The sequence below is a fragment of the Rhipicephalus microplus genome, chromosome 3 (assembly GCF_043290135.1).
Source record: "Rhipicephalus microplus isolate Deutch F79 chromosome 3, USDA_Rmic, whole genome shotgun sequence".
NCBI classification, from domain to species: Eukaryota; Metazoa; Arthropoda; class Arachnida; order Ixodida; family Ixodidae; genus Rhipicephalus; species Rhipicephalus microplus.
The window spans coordinates 179975908-179991951 of record NC_134702.1 but is presented as its reverse complement, the minus strand read 5'-3'; the positions used below and the strand labels follow the sequence as shown (position 1 = coordinate 179991951).

General features: G+C 45.0%; 1 protein-coding gene across 7 annotated transcripts in view; it reads left to right on the top strand.

The window, feature by feature from the left end:
- Positions 1–16044, top strand: part of LOC119185074 (uncharacterized) — a 77892-nt gene that overhangs the window by 24580 nt on the left and 37268 nt on the right. For 3 of the 7 annotated variants that reach the window (XM_075890607.1, XM_075890601.1, XM_037434201.2), the window contains exons 2-3: positions 15238–15315; positions 15392–15614. In XM_075890607.1, the coding sequence (XP_075746722.1) occupies positions 15238–15315; positions 15392–15614 (301 nt within the window). Of the gene's footprint in view, positions 1–11372; positions 11482–15237; positions 15316–15391; positions 15615–16044 lie in introns of those variants that run through there. The other 4 variants (XM_075890602.1, XM_075890603.1, XM_075890605.1 and 1 more) reach the window with 4 other exon arrangements.

The window sequence follows — 16044 nt, the reverse complement described above, 5'->3', positions numbered from 1 at the left end:
ACCAAGAGCTGTAAATAAACCCCAGGAACACTAGCTGACACATGCGGTATTGTGCATTATGTTCTGCGAGGACACTCTCGATCAAACCATACATCGAACATAAAGAAAATACAATACACTTACCTGTGAAAGCTGACGCCTAGTTCCCGTTTTATTGAGGGCATCGCAGCTCCTTAGCCGATGCAATCAGATGTATCGCTTTCCGGCTCGGTCAGCTGGCGATGTCCCTATGCTCTGGCAAGCGTGACATGATAGCAACCAGATGAGCGTGCCCACAAATGCAAGGAGGGGCCCTCCTACTCTTCCCTATTTCTGGCTTCACAAAATGTGACGTCACGGCCTCTCCTCAGTTTTTTTCTTCCTCCATGTGAAGCCGTGATGAAGCCGAAAGTCGGCCATATTGGCTGGTCAAATTATCCTCTCTTGTTTACATCCGAATGTAAAGCGAAAGGCACAACACTCTCTCTCTGGCTCGGAAAGCATGGGAGCTGCGCAGCGCACGTGTCGTGACGATCTGAAACTAATCGAACAGGGCTGAACAATCTGGGTCAGAGCGATACCTTCGGCGAAATCATTTCGTCCGAGTATTAACTGCGAGTAACAGCTCTCTGACAATGAAGCAAGTACAAAAGAACGCGCTAGATGAACTGACAACCGCCAGTTTTTCACGTCATTAATTCAGCAACTGTACAGACAACACGATCGGTCGTGCGCCTTCTACGGTTGCATTCCAGCACGCGGCCGACGCAGGTCCGGCCACTGTTTCCGTGTTTCGTGTGAAACTCACCGGCGTCAGCATTCTGCGATCGTGGTGACTTTGAGCACGGTGCAAGTGACACTTGAACGTGGTTGCTGTTACGTTGAGATTACATGCAATGCTGGGGGAGAGTATACGAAGCGCAACAGAACAGGTGTTTTAATACGCACATGCAAGTTATTACTGTAGCTACACAACACAAAACTACAAGTGTGCACATGGTCATCATTGCGGCTTGCTGGGCACAACAGTTTCGTGCGTTGCCACAAGCAGGAGCACTGCCCAACCGTCACTGACCTGCAAGGCGTTCGTCGTCGTTCCGCTTCGTCATGATGCCCAACGCGATTTCGCTGAACACTAATTGCTTCTTCCGCATCATCCGCCGCACAACACATAGATATGCACTTGTTCTATGCCCTGTTGAAACTCCGTGATGGAAAAAAGAATTTGTAAACGTTGCTAAGAGTACAGTTACTGCAAAGAGAACACTGCGTAACTAATAATGCAGCGCAGAGCACGGATATTGTTTCCATGGCTCAGCACGAGACGTGGGGAGGCACACATGACGCCGCGGCCGCTCACTGCCAGACCAGCTTCACTGCGCCACACGTAACCATAGCAACGCCACCATTGTGTCCAGCCAATATGGCCCCATGATGTCATTTCCTCCACACTTTTCATGTAGCGCGCCGGCTGGGCATGCCCTCTCCTACCTTTCCTTTCTCCGTGGCTCGCAGGATTGTCAGCTTCGCGCTACTCTGCCTTCTCGGGTGCTGTTCAGTGACCTAATGCTTGTGTCCGCGCCCGCTTAACGAAAGTTCTTCTAGCAATGTTTTTGCTGGTCACGTGACAGTGAGGCAATACCTTGTCATCGGCTGCAACGACACTGCTTTGCACCTAGGTGCGAAACAGAGTGTGCCATTGGAAAAAAGGTGAGCAGCTGTCGCTTTTCACTGCACCCAAAGAAGAAGCACGGAAAAAGGTTTGGGAAGAAAATTTACATCGAAAGGATGGGACCTTGAACGAAAGCTGCTCTGTATGTGAGCTTCACTTCGAGCCTTCATGTGTTCACAGAGACTACGTGCACGTTATAAACAGCGAAGAAGTTCGCGTACCACATAGGAGACCCAAAGCTAACGCCGGACGCCGTGCCGATGTTACTGCCCAACGCTCTAAGCTACTTTTCGAAGAAAGCACCGCATCCAGGACCTCCGAAAAAGCGGAAGAACTCGGCGGTCGAATCTACCATCTTCAAGAAAACTGCAGCACCCTTTGTTGACAGTGAGGCCACTGATTCAGGTTCATCGATGAACCTTCCTGCTGACTACGAACCCGAGGTGGCTAAGACTACAGGGACTGCAGCTTTGCTGAAACACTTACTCAAGCTTTGTTTACCTTCAATCGATACGAGCTTGATCACACTGCATCTCGTGTCAAAAAGAGCGGTAAATTACGTGCTGTCACGACTTCATTTTTTCGTAAAGGGTGTCAACCAGTCTCGAGAGGCAAAACTGAAAAAAAAAGCGGCTCGCGAAAATCAGTCAGTGTTCATAAAGGTGCCACCGTGATGAAGTGATCGTGAACTGATAATTCCACGAAATGGCGTCGAATTTGATCAGTGTTACTGCTCACTTCAGTATGTGCGCTCGTAAATAAAGGGTTTCTTCTTACAGTCTGACAGTAGCGCCAAGTGACGTTTCCTTTTGACTGTACAGTGCAATATCCTGGCCACAGCAGCAGTATTTCGGCAGGCGCGTAATTGTTTAAGGACTCAAGATTGTCAAAATTATTCCGAAGTGTTTAGCATTGGCGTGCCTCTCAAATAAATGGCAGATTTGTCACCTTAGCCACACAATTACAATAGCATGATGCAACTATCGACAAGAACGGTGCCGCGCCCGTAGCGAAAGAAGTCGGAGCTGTCGCAGTGTGCAGACTACAATTCGATATAGCAGTAAGATAACAAGAAACTTTCGGGTTTATAGATGTTTCTTCGATACCTCGATTCAATCTTCCTAATCTTTTATTTGTTCACCAACCGAGCTTTAAAAACTGCAGGCAGTTTCCCCAGCGATGACTGCTTCGCCGTCGTTTGTTAATACCTGCATTTGGACCGTTCATTGCAGCTTTGACATTTCGTTTTCTTTTGAATGCAGTATGAACACAACCATTCAGAAAGCTTTTCGCGAATGGTTCAGCAATTAAACACAAAGATTATTAAGCGTGATGTATGCAAGCGCATGTCACAGGATCGAATCCCGGCCGCGGGGGCTGCATATTTAGCGGAGGCATAAATACTGAGGTGCGTGTACCTAGATTTAAGTGCACGTTAAAGCACCCCAGAAGGTCAAATTTCCGGAGCACTCCTCTATGGCGTCTCTCATAATCATATGATGGTTTTGGGATGTTAAACCCCTGCTGTTACTAATATCAAAGCAGAGAAGTGCATAAGTGACAATGCGTGGGGTGGCAGGATGAATGGATTGATTGATATGGCTGTACCCTTCAGATTGGGCGGTGGCTAGTGCCATCAAGTCGTAATACTTCGTGAATTAAAAACTAGATTTGTTTTTTTTTTCCTTTGAATAGTGTGGTTGAGGACTCGTACTTTGCAGTGAAGGGTTTTTCACTCATGCCTTGACTTTTGCCACCAATCAGATAACCTCCTCCTAGTTAATTCTACCTGCTTAAAGTCTATTTTGCCCTCCCTGTCCCTAAGCCCCACTGCTTTGAAAAACTCTGCGCCATCATCCTGAACTTAAGGGTAAAGCCCTTTACACAACATTATCAAATATTCGGCAGTTTCCTCCTCCTCTCCACACCCACTGCATACTGCGTCTACCCCTTCGTATTTGGCCCGATATGTCTTGGTTCGCAATACTCCCGTCCTGGCCTCAAACAATACAGAACTACCCCGAGTATTATCATAGATCCTTTCCTTGGCAATATCCTGCTTAAAAGTTCGATAGATCTCTAGTGCGGACTTCTTTTAATCATGCCAATTCTCCACATATCGGTCTCGGCTTCCTACGGCTTCTTCTTAACCGATAATTCTTTTTGGTTTGGCCCCCTGCTATTTTCCTAAGTATTTGCCAGTCAATTTTCCGGTTCGCTTCCTCCATTTTGTATTGCTCTTGCTAAGGTGGCACTATCTCGCGGCTGTCGATACCAACTGCGGCAGCCACGGCTCTTCCCTGAACACACTACCCCATATTTTAGTACACTATAGTTTGGCGTTGCATAAGCTGTTGCCAGACTTGGGGGGTCGGTGTTGACAGACTGCTGCTAGATTTGGCGGAGAAATTTGGCCCTGTAGCTGTGACTTTCCCTTGAAGGTTTTGTGTCGTCCATGGTGCTTTTCACGAGTGTGTGAGCGACGTTGGCCGTTTTAATTAACAAAATGAATGTAAAACAGGCATTTCAGAAGTCGGGACGCGTTCTCTTGTTGTGTGCGCAGCTGTGAAAATAAGAGACAGTGTCTCAGAGTTAAGGAAACATCGACGCGTCGTCCGCTGTGCATTTCACCAGTGTGTGTGCGATGAACTAGTTTGCGAGTGCGTGTGTGACGTTGGCCGTTTTAATTAAGAGTATGAACCGCGCGTTGCAGAAAAGGGGACGCATTTTCTTGCTGTGTGCGCAGCTGTGCAATTCAGAGATCTTGTCTCGATCATTATTAGGGACGACGCGTATGAATACGGGGAAGTGAATTTGTGAGCCGCGTCGCCGAAGCACGGAATATCTCCGAAGCTGTGTGTATCTAGTGGACTGCGTACAACGACGCGTTTTCTGGGAAAACTGAATAGGGTCAGACGATATGTCTATTGCTGACACAGCTAGGGGAAGTGTAGCGCCTCCGTCGTCACACGTGGTCGACGCGGCACGATCAGCTATGCAGAGAGCCTATTTCTGAGATTATGATCTTCGGACACGATCATTAAAGGGAATCGCAACGCCTGATACCACTCTATTCAGTTTCTCCAGAAAACCTGTCAGTGTGCGTAGTTGACTAGGTACGCACCGCTACGGAGATATTCCGTGCTTCGACGACACGAGTCCGACGTATATTCAAACGCTGCTCACAAATTCACTTCCCCTTAAGCATTCATGCGCGTCGTCCCTAATACAGACACACGATGTCTTAATTGCACAGCTGTGCACACAGCAATAGAACGCACCCTTCTGCAACACGTCCTTCATTCTGGTAATTTAAATGGCCAGTGTTGCACATACAAACAAGTTCACTGCACATGCACTCGCGAAATTCACGGCGGGCTGCATGCACCGCGGAGGACACAAAGACCCCACGGAGAGGTCACAACTACAGGAGCACGTTTCTCTGCCAAATCTAGCGGCAGTCTTGCAACAGCCACCCAAAAGTCTGGCAACTGAGATATTCAACGTGAAACAGAACCTTGCCGCTATCGCTTGATACACCAGCACCCGTACTGCTTGTACCACGACGCACTTATATGCACACGACGCGGCGAATTTCTCTCCTCTTTCTTCGCGCCAGTTGTCGTCGCTTGTGCGCCTAGACCTATGAGTTCAATGCCGATCGCTTTTCCAAATGTTGCATCGTGCGTTGGACCCGATGAACAGAGAACAATAGGGCCGGCGTCCAAAGCGCCGGGCAAGAATTCACAAGGCCGAGGCCGGGGCGGCAACTGTTTATGTACGAATGGATGCTATGAGCGTCTCCTTTATAACGTGGTGGTGACATGTGTGCCACCAGGATCTCAAGAAAAAAAAAATGAAAAGAAAGCTTTCTTTTTATGTTGGCCTAATGCCATATCTACTTCAATTCAATCAATCCTAATGTAACAAGGAAAAATGTAAATTTATGTTCTCTCTCCAGCCTCCTTAGGCAGAATGACCCCATTTTCCCTCTATTTTTTCCTTCATCTTTACTTTTCTGCCACCAATGCTCAAACCGTCTCTTACTTGCTTCTATCGCGAATGTGTTCAGCTTTGCGTGTTTGTCCCTAAAACTCAAAGCCTCGTGTAGGCTTGTACCCACACGAATACCTGGGTGGATATTCCTTCATTCAATCAGGACATGTTCTCTTGTTTCCTTAGCTTGTCCACAGCATGTACATTGTTCTTATTCATTGAATCTCGCTTTATGACTACGCTTTCTGAAGCAACTCGATTTCGCTTCGAACACTTAGCTTGTCCACAGCATGTACATTGTTCTTATTCATTGAATCTCGCTTTATGACTACGCTTTCTGAATCAACTCGATTTCGCTTCGAACAGTAAAGCGCTTTCCCTTGACATATCATAAAAACTCTCCCGCATTATATCGTTTTTGCCCTTTCTGTAGTGACTGAGTGCCAGCTTCCTTTCCATCGCTGCCGTCCAATACATCCTCTCCGCGCCTCTGTCTTTGCGCTTAATGCTCCTTGCCATATTGCCCACTTGCCAGCTGTATATTTAGTGGTGAGCCTCCTAGTTTTTTTTCTGCACTTAATGTCCATGCTCTTTCTATACAACTACCTGAACACATACCCTGCCCATCTTTCATTTTGCTCTCTTTCATTTTGCTAAGCCTCTCTTCAAATCTCATTTTGTTCTGAGTGTTCCTTACTGCAAAGCCTGTCCATCCCATATCCCTCTTTGTAACCTCATTCATGTCTTCCTTTGAGCACCTAACGCAAGGCCTCCCACAGTCCTTTGATTTACATCCATACCTGATTGCCCCTCTGACTTCATGCACACCACTAAGTTTCCAAATGTAAGCCCTGGAACCATTACAGACCTTGAAGCACTTTGTACCCATTCTATCCTCATAATGCTCTGTGATTCATTATTGCAGCTTTCCTCTTTCTCGTTGCTGCCAATATTTTTTCTTGCACCTCGATATATCTATCTCCCTGATTTACCCCTACTCCAAGGTACTTCTACTCGCTTACCCTCAGTATTTCTTGGTGCTGTATTGCGACTGCCTGGTGTTCACGATAATTGAATACCATCAATCCACATTTCGTTGCACAAAATCCTAGGCCTAGAGCCTCGCCTTTCATTTTGCATATATCTTGCAGTTGCTGTATATCGTCTTGACTGTCTGCAAATAGGACAATATTACCACATGCCCTCCTCAAGTCTCTTTTTTCTTTTCTTTTTTACTCCCCTCACCCTCCCCATGTGTAGGGTAGCAAACTGGACGCATAGTCTAGTTAACCTCCCTACCTCTCCTACATTTCTTCTCTCTCTCTCTCTCTCTGTTATCGCCCCGTTTCACTGTCAGTTATTCCCAGTGTAAACCGTGCCTACAGTATTCAAGGAGCTTCAGGACTGCAGCAAATCATTTTTTTTAAGATTTTGCTCACTTCGTGAACATTACAGGTCTGGAACCTACGTTGCCGCTAGCGATAATCCTAGAATATTTGATGGCAATAGTATAAATGCCAACACTCTTCGCCGCTTGTCAGTTGATTGACGGCCGACGTTCTGCTCACCGCTATGAGTGCCAGTGTCTTGCTGTAATGTGACTTTAGTTTTATGTGGCCATAAGCTCGGCCCAAATAAACAATTTCATATTCGAGCTGCAGTCTGCTCTTTTCGTCCTTCGTCATGACCTCGTGGCATTATTGTCTGCATAAAAGAAATCTCGAAGCTGCTGCTCAATCATCTCAGCCCCTTGTCAATTTTAATGCTGGCATTGCTACTTATTCCTTTCCATTTCTAGGCAAACTATTTTCTCGGTATATTTCTCTCAAAAGCTGTATACAGTCGTCATCCATGCCCACTTCCTCCGATATGTCCCACAAAATTTCCTGATTAACGTCATACGCCCCAGTGATGTCCAGATAAGCTATGTATAAGGGCTTTTTTAGATATTTTCATGCACTAAGTAAGAATTAACAGGTTATTGTCTAACCACTTGTCAAATCAGATTGTAATCGCAGTTTTCCCGAAATATCATTTTGCTCCGCCCATGTTCTTATTTTTACTTTTATTGCCTGCATCGCCAACCTGTAAAACACAGATGTAATGGTTAGCAGTCTATACGAGTGAATGTTAACTTTTTCTCTCTTGCATTCATAGATTAAATTCATCTGACTTTTTCGACAAGTGCCTGGTATTTCCTTCTCCTGAAAGCACATTTCTATGAATTTCAGCAGTGCCTTTTTAGGGCTATCTCCTAGTTTGTTTATTAGGCAGACAGGAACCACATCTAAGCCAGGTGTAGTGCGCTTAGGAATTTTCCCTTCGACCTTTTTCCATTTGAAATTCTAAAGTGCTACTTCTTTCTCGGTTGCACTCTTTTCCATACATTTACTCATTTGGGAAGTCCCCTGGGTGACATTTTTAAACAAATCTGCTGTTACTTCTTGGATATAACCTAGTGTTTCGCACCCTTCCAATTTATTTTTCCATTCATCTATCATATGTTTTTGCATTGTGACAGACTTTCTACCCAACATTTTAGGTGGCTACGAAATATTCTAGCCGCGGCCTTCTTTTTTTCGTCCATCTCCGTCATCTAGCGTTCACGTTCACCTTTAATTTTTGCCTTGACAAATTCCTGCACAATGGTTTTTTTCTCTAAATATATTCCCCATATTTGGTTGACTTCGTCCTGTGTCTGCTTCGTCCTTTATTGCCTGTCTATGCTCCTGTGATGCCTCACGTCACTTCTCGATCACTTGCCGTATTTCTCTGTCACCGACATTTAGGCTTTCCGCTTCCATTCCAGCAAATATCTTCCTTCTTTTTTTCCACCTCCCTCGTCATTACATGTAACAGCTCTGTATACTCCCAATGTTTGCTCGTTAGTTTTCCAACTTTGTCCTCGACTCTTGTGGCTATATTTGTTGCTTGTGTGTCATTTAAATACAAGCTTCCAAACTTTGATTCTATGTTCTCATTATCAGTTTTATATACCATTTGTAATGCTATGCGTTTATGATCATTACCCAAGCTGTTATGCCTTCTTCGTCTATTCTCATCTCTCTTAAGTTTGCCATGGATTCCCTCTATCATAAGACAATAATCAATACTCAATTGCCTCTATCCGACTTCTCACGTAATCTGCCCCTCACTCTCAGGCCCTGCATTAACTATCACAACACTATGCTATTCGCAGAAATCTAGCAATAACCTGCCATTGGTGTCGGAATATCCTTCAAGGTCCTGTATGTGAGCATTCATGTCCCCTAGAAGGATTATTTCGGCCCCATTATCAAATTTATTTGATATTGGTGCATATGCAATTCATTATTCTCAAATTCTTTTCCCAGTCCACAAGTAAGCTACACCTAGTCATGTTTTCTTTTCCCCTACTGTGCCCAAAACCCAGAGGTGCTCTGATTAGGTTTGCTTTGCTCTATCCCGTTGGGCTTTGCTATGGACTAGCATTTCAACACCCCCATCTTTCCTTTGTGATATGAGCCTCTCGCTTCCTTCTCAAGTATAATTCAGAATCTGGGGTGGCTCTTTCAAGTCTCTAACGTGCGTGTCTGTAACAACATACACACCTGTCTGTTCCTTGTTTAACTGCGTCTCAATCTATAACCATTTTGCCTTTTTTCTGCCACCTTGCATGTTATTGTAACTAATTGCAACATGCACCGTCTTCCTTTTTTAATCTTTTCTCTGGTTTTTCTCTATACCACTTGTCAAAGAGTTTCCCTGGTTGGTTTCCTTGCTACTAGCTATGCTGGACACTGAATGGCTCGCGTGCCCCCCCGAAGAAGCTATTAGGCATCCTGCTAGTCACCAACCCATCTCATGAACTAGTCTCCTATTGAATTGAATTCTGTCTTGTTGAAAACAACCCCACCTATACACTTCTCTGTTTATTCCCACTACCTCAAAACCTTTATCTTGACTCATCCGCCATATCTCTTTGTTTGCTTCGACTACCGCTCTTTGCTGGTTGCCATCAAGTATAGGTTCCTCTGGTGTCGTACATACCACTTCCTGTACCTGAGGAGAAATGGCGAGCATGTTATCGACCCCTTTTGCCAATATAGTCGCTAGTCCAACCGATTCTTCATTAAAGACATTGTTTAGATAGCCTGCAATTACCACGAGGTGTCGTCTTTAAGCTTTAGTTGTGAGTTTTGCACTCATTTTCCACATCACTGCTTCAAGCTTATGTCCTGGGAACGTCCCTATTGAAACTCTCTTGTCGCCTCTCACCCTCTCTTTGATTGCTTCTGGAGATCGATTTACATTCAAGTCCTTGGCGATTATCACATGCCATGACTTCTTTGCTAGAGTGTCCCGCACATGGCGGTTACTTGTGCCTGTAACGCCAACTGCTTTGTCCCCTCCCACCCCCACCAGTACTTCGCGGAAGCTGGGTCTTGTGACCATTGAACCAATCGAACCCATTTTTTTTCTAACATGTTTCCCCTTTGTTTTCCACCATTCTGGGTGCCAGTGCCCTACCGTTTTTTACATTGCTCCTTTGTTCACCTTCACTAGCGCCTCCTCGGCTGACCTATGCCTTTCTCCCATAGCCCTCATTTTATCTTGCTCTGTCACCAACGCAGTCTCCAGCTCAACAATTCTCATCATCAGTTCACTCTGGGCAATTGTTTTCCCCATTTTTTTCTTGACCTCACGTTGCCTACACCTGGTGTCAGCCTCCTTGGCATTTACATCTGCACTAGCCTCCATTTTCAAACCCACCCCACATCCTGAACATTTTTGTCTTTTTAACCATGTTTTCTTGACACCAATTCACCAGTGTCCACGTGTAGCTGAATTGTCCCACTCGATAATTACAGGATGTGGCTTACAACGAACACTCTTCGAAGTAAAAAAGTAAGCTCTACTACCAAAATTACATGCACCCCCCGCCACATGGTCGCAGGAGAAAAAAACAAAACAAACAAATACTAAGTGACTGACCCCCGCCCTCCCAACAGCCGTATAATGTAATACATGCTATTTGCGGTGAGATAGGGCTAATAGTGGCAGCACCCTCCCAGCGCAAGTGTGGATAGGCGGTCAACGGCGCGCATACAAATACACGCAGCAGCGCTTCTTTGCATGCGATCTGAGCCGATTGTCGGCGGATAAAATGCGTTGACTACAGTTTATTGTTAATATCTACACTCTTCTTTACTGAATCGGTGCACAACGCCTATGCATTGTTAACATTACCCCCGAGTAAAGTGCATTCTGCCTTTCGTAGGGTGCTCACCTCGGGTGACTCTCTTCACGCCTCTGCACTAAACAAGCCTTCTGTGCTGTTTGTAGGTGTTTAGCTTGTATTCTGCCTGCTATGCACGGCTGTAGCATGACTGAACTACCTATGTAATCTTTATCATCTGCATACTACAACAGAGAGAAAGATAGTAGAAAGCCCACATATCTGTGCGATTAGTGCAGTACCATTGTTCGCACCTAATACACATGTGATTTTTTTCTGATTCTGTTCATCATGCAATGTGGGACAGTCGATAAGTCTAGTCAGGAAAGCTTAGTGGCTACACTGGCTACACTTGGGCTACACTGTCTTTACCATGTGTACACAAATTTTTTTGCACCAGTAAAAGAATAACAATCTTATTTAATAGTTCAAAAGAAAGCTTTTATAGATGTATTATGTGTGCTATAAAAAAAGCCTGGTTAATGGACAAACATGTTTTTTTTACAGACAAAAAGTGACCACTGCCTTCCGTCGGTCACTAACAATGCTGCACAAATGCTGAAGCCAATGTAAAAAAGATGAAATTGTCAGTGAAATATACGACATTGCATATAAGGTATGCCTTCAGAGTTAATTTTCAATGTCTGGGCTCTTTAAAGTGCTTTTAAATCTAAGGAATCGGCTACGCAGGGTAACTCTGTTTTAAGTACAGTTTATGTACCGATGCGTCACAGTTCATGTACCGATGTGTCACAGTTCATGTACCGATGTGTCACAGTTTATGTGATAGTAATATTTCTGCGTAATGGTACCACGGCCAGATAAACACAACTAAGGCTCCTCGCATGATCGATAAACTACAGTGTTGTAGTTATTCACCTACTAACAGTGCGCAAGTGCATGGCCTAGACCCTGTGTTTCTTTCTTTTTTTTTTACAACTCTGTAGCTATAAAATGCTGCATTCACACACCATTTAATAGTCCTCATGTTTGGGAGGCTGCCAAAAGCATTTTGTGATGTGCTTGAAACAAAGTGGCACCCACTCTGAAGTTATTTTGGTAGATGGAGGGTACGACGACAAAAATTAGGGTACCCTTAAGCTTCGCCTTTAAGTGTTAAACACGATAGAGAAATCCGGCCCCCAGTGTGGCCTTTAAGCACTAAGTGCATACTTATTATGTTTGGTTACACACACAAATGCATGCAAGCGTGACGCATCTATAATAATAGTGCAGGTTTTCAATCTATATAACAGCACTTTTTAACAACTTCATGAAAATGTTATACAGTGATATAGTCACATGTCCTGTATTATGAACTGCGCCTAGGCGTGACACCTGTATTTGTAAATGATCAGTGAAATGGCAACTGCAGTTCTTCACTTCTTTTATGGTGTCATGAGAATAAAAAGCTAAATCTATGCAAGCGTTGTGGTTTATTAAAATGGCATTTTCTTGAAGGGGCATAAAGAGTCTCACAATGCCTCACAGATGGCAGCACATTATCTAGCACTTGCTGTTTGCTTGATCAACGCCTCTAGAAAGGCATGACGTGTTTTCCGCTAGATGGACATAGTTGTCCATTTCTAGAGCTGTTTGAAAGTTCCTGTGTGTTTTAGCCGCGATGGCTGCATTATCGCGGCCTTTTTCGACATCTTTATGGCCTCCCAGATGCGCCTACAAATTGCCGAATGGGCTAGTTTTCATCGTGACAGCTGTCGAACAAAATACGTTTAGGAGACTTTTTTCACTACATCCCATTTGTGTAGTGTTTTTGCCCAAAGCAGTTCCAAGGAACATCGGGGCTTTGTGGTAGAATACCTGCTTGCCACGCAAATGACCCGGGTTTGATCCTCAATGGGACCGAATATTTTCTTCTTTATTTTATTTCCTTCTTTCTCGATTTTTCCCTCACAATCAACGCTGCCGACTGCGGGATTTCTGCGACACAAGCTCTCTAACGCTCTCGCGTTAATAAACAGCACTTTAGGAAGTTGCACTCGCAAATCTCATTACAATGCATTAGCAGCCGAGCAAGACCAAATGCTTTCGTTCGTCGTTTCAGGCAAACATAAAAGCTGTTACACTTGCGTGGACATGACTGTACAAACCACACTTTGAGAACGTGCATGACGTACACGCACACAGAAACACGACGTCGCTAGCAGACGACGCACGGAGCAATCCACACTTCCCCTCTTCGGCTAGTTGCCGCCAGGTGGCGACTTCGCTCAGTCTCACGGCCAATAAAGGTTCATACTACTGCCTTAATAATTAATAACAGCAAACTCAAAGCATACAAAAAGACATCTGTGCAGTCAGCCCAGAGCCCACACAAAACACGACCATCCGCTGCCAAACCTACTAACCAGAAAAACTTTCCGGTAGGAGTCTTCATCCTCTGGCCTCTGCAGTGAACTTGTAGCACACCGACAGACACAGTTGAAGCTGGCACGGCATGTGAATGTGCCTCTGGGGGCACGAAGACCAGTAGGAATCTCTGTAATACCACCCACACTTAATAGCCTCGCAGCAGGAGTATACACATTAGTAGGTATGATGGCTGTAGCAGGAACAGCAGAAGAATGTGCCGTCGGAAAACAAGTAGGTGCAGCATAAGCCATAGCAACAGAACCGACCTGAGCAGGCATCACCAGGGCAGGAGTCGTCATTCTGTTTTGTAAGGTCTGGCATGACTCTTGTCCAAGTGGGAACATATGTGAATGCTGTGTCACACAACATCAATGACAAAGCAGGGGCACGGGCAGTTGGGACGCGAGCCAGTGAAACATGCCCTGTCAAAGCAGGTATCGTCGAAGTACAGGAAATCGCATTATGGCCGGATCTGATAGCAGAAGAATGTCTTGAGAATCGGCAGACTCCTCCATGATGTCCTTTTCTTCAGCATTGCAAACAGGTGTGATTCCTTGCCGGAAAAGTGGTAGCGTCGGCTCAGTGCTGTGATGAACCACAGAGGAAGCACACTCCCACGGGAGCCGACGGCGACGCCAGCGAAAAGAAATCACACGTGCCGGTCAGTGAGGTAGCTCTCACAGTTGCCCGGCAGCAAGAGAAAGGGGGCGCAAAGAAACGTCAATTTAGACACTTACTGATGTGTGCGGTTGGAGTGCTTTTTTTTTCGCTAAATCCAGGGTCTTTGTACTGAGAATTTCGCTCCCATCTTTAAAAAATTCTTCTCTGCAGATTCGGGGACACGATTCCTGCTATAATTTGGCCGAACGGCAGCACGTCCGTATTCGCACCAAAATTACCAAAACCGTTTAGTAGAGTAATATAGGTGTTCTATTGTTGTACATTGAAGCAGAGCCGCTGTGAAAAAGACGCATCCCGGGCACCTTCACTGTCACCTTGTGTAGGTTTTGCGCGTCAGTCGCCTTTCTTATGCTAAATCATCAACATCCCGAACCTACGTTTATAATTTACGCTACAAAATAGATGTGCCAGACAAAAAAACTTAGTCTCATAGTCTGGCCATGCCTTCCTTTTGCTTTGCGCACGGTTTGAGCAATGACGGCCGAGACGATGTAAGTAGGGCTTTGCAACTTTTTGCTTCAGACAAAAAGAAAACAGATAAATGAGCTGACTGCTGCTGTGAAAGGAAGTGAATTTGAGCTTTCACGAACCAGTGTTCTCTGCTCAAAACATTGTTGCGACAGGCACTACCATCAGGGTTTATCGCCATTCTATTTAATGGGAATGCCGGTGAAGTCTGCATCCTGTATGTCGTGTTGTGCCATCCATCTTTGTCCACGAGTAATGGTGGGCAGGCTCCGAGGGTGGCATTCTCGACAAGACGAACGAAGCAGGTGTGATTTCGTATTCGTATCGTACTCCACACAAGCAATCCGTACTTCTGTTAGATGTCAGTTTGCGATTTATTACGTACCGCTGACGACTTGCAAAGTAGATGTAGCGCCAGCTAAATGAAAATGCAGATAAAGCTCAAAGCAGCAGATGCCTTCTTCCTGTTCTTTACTACAAGTATTTCAATAATTTACAGCTCTGCAGAGGCTTATTTACAGAATTTAGGTTATCTTCAACTTCAGTACTGTTGAATCGCATAAATGTAGTTCGGTATCTGATACTATTCTGTCATACCTCCCAAATCAAACTGCATAATTAAGGGTATAGTAGGTTTGACTTGTCATAACAACATTAATGTTGATAACAAAAAGACGAAGCTGAGATCAATGCTAGAAAAACGGGACACTAGACGATTATGCAAAAGTATAAGTAGTTTCACTATCTCACTTTAAACACATCTCAAAAGTATTCGTTTGAATACATGCCCTAAGTACTCCTTTTATTCTGCATGTGTCAGTAACCCATCTATTCATATATACTGTTGCAGGTTATTCGAGAGCTGCTTGCTGTAGACAACAGCATTGAGCAAGCGTCAAGACCCAGTGATTCTGGTGAAAGAGATTACGTAAGTGGGCTTTCACATCTCTTGGAAATAATGTTTAGCATCATCACTAGTAACAACAGAAGCCGGTTTATTTCAGGATGACATTGCTGCAGAGCCAGTGTACAAAGCAGGACAGAGTCTGGCTTATCAGTCTGGCCAAGCAGTAGAGACACCACCACAGCTATTGTGTGAGCAGCATCAAGTCATAGATAAGTCTGTTCAAGTCGGACTGCTAACACACCACGAAGCATCACAAGCAAATGAAGAGAAAATTCTGTCAACAAGTGCCACACAAACAGAGCCCCAAGCTGTGTCTTCAGGTATTTCTCTGCATTTGCCGTAACATAAAGTCAGTGTTTGCTGCAAGAGCAAAGGAGTGAATGCTACAGTAACAAATAGGAATACTATTTTAGGATAACAGCTGACACTTTTGAGATTCGTTTTGGCCTCATTCTACTAAACGCCAGCGTTGAGGTTGTTTTACAGTGAAAGCTGTTATGAGATTACCACCAGAGCCAGTTGGGCACCGCGGTAGTTTGTGGAGATAGGTTTGCACTAGGCTTACCTACTAAGCGCAATCGTGTAGGGATGCGACGACCTCCGCTGCGTGCGACAACGCTGCAGCTGGGTTCGTCGTTTTCCACGACGCGGCGCAGAAACCACGCTTGAGGCAGGATAACATCAATGGGTTTATTAACCCAAGATGCAGGACAGTGCGACACTCACGGGCTTGCAGGCCGTGTAGGGAAC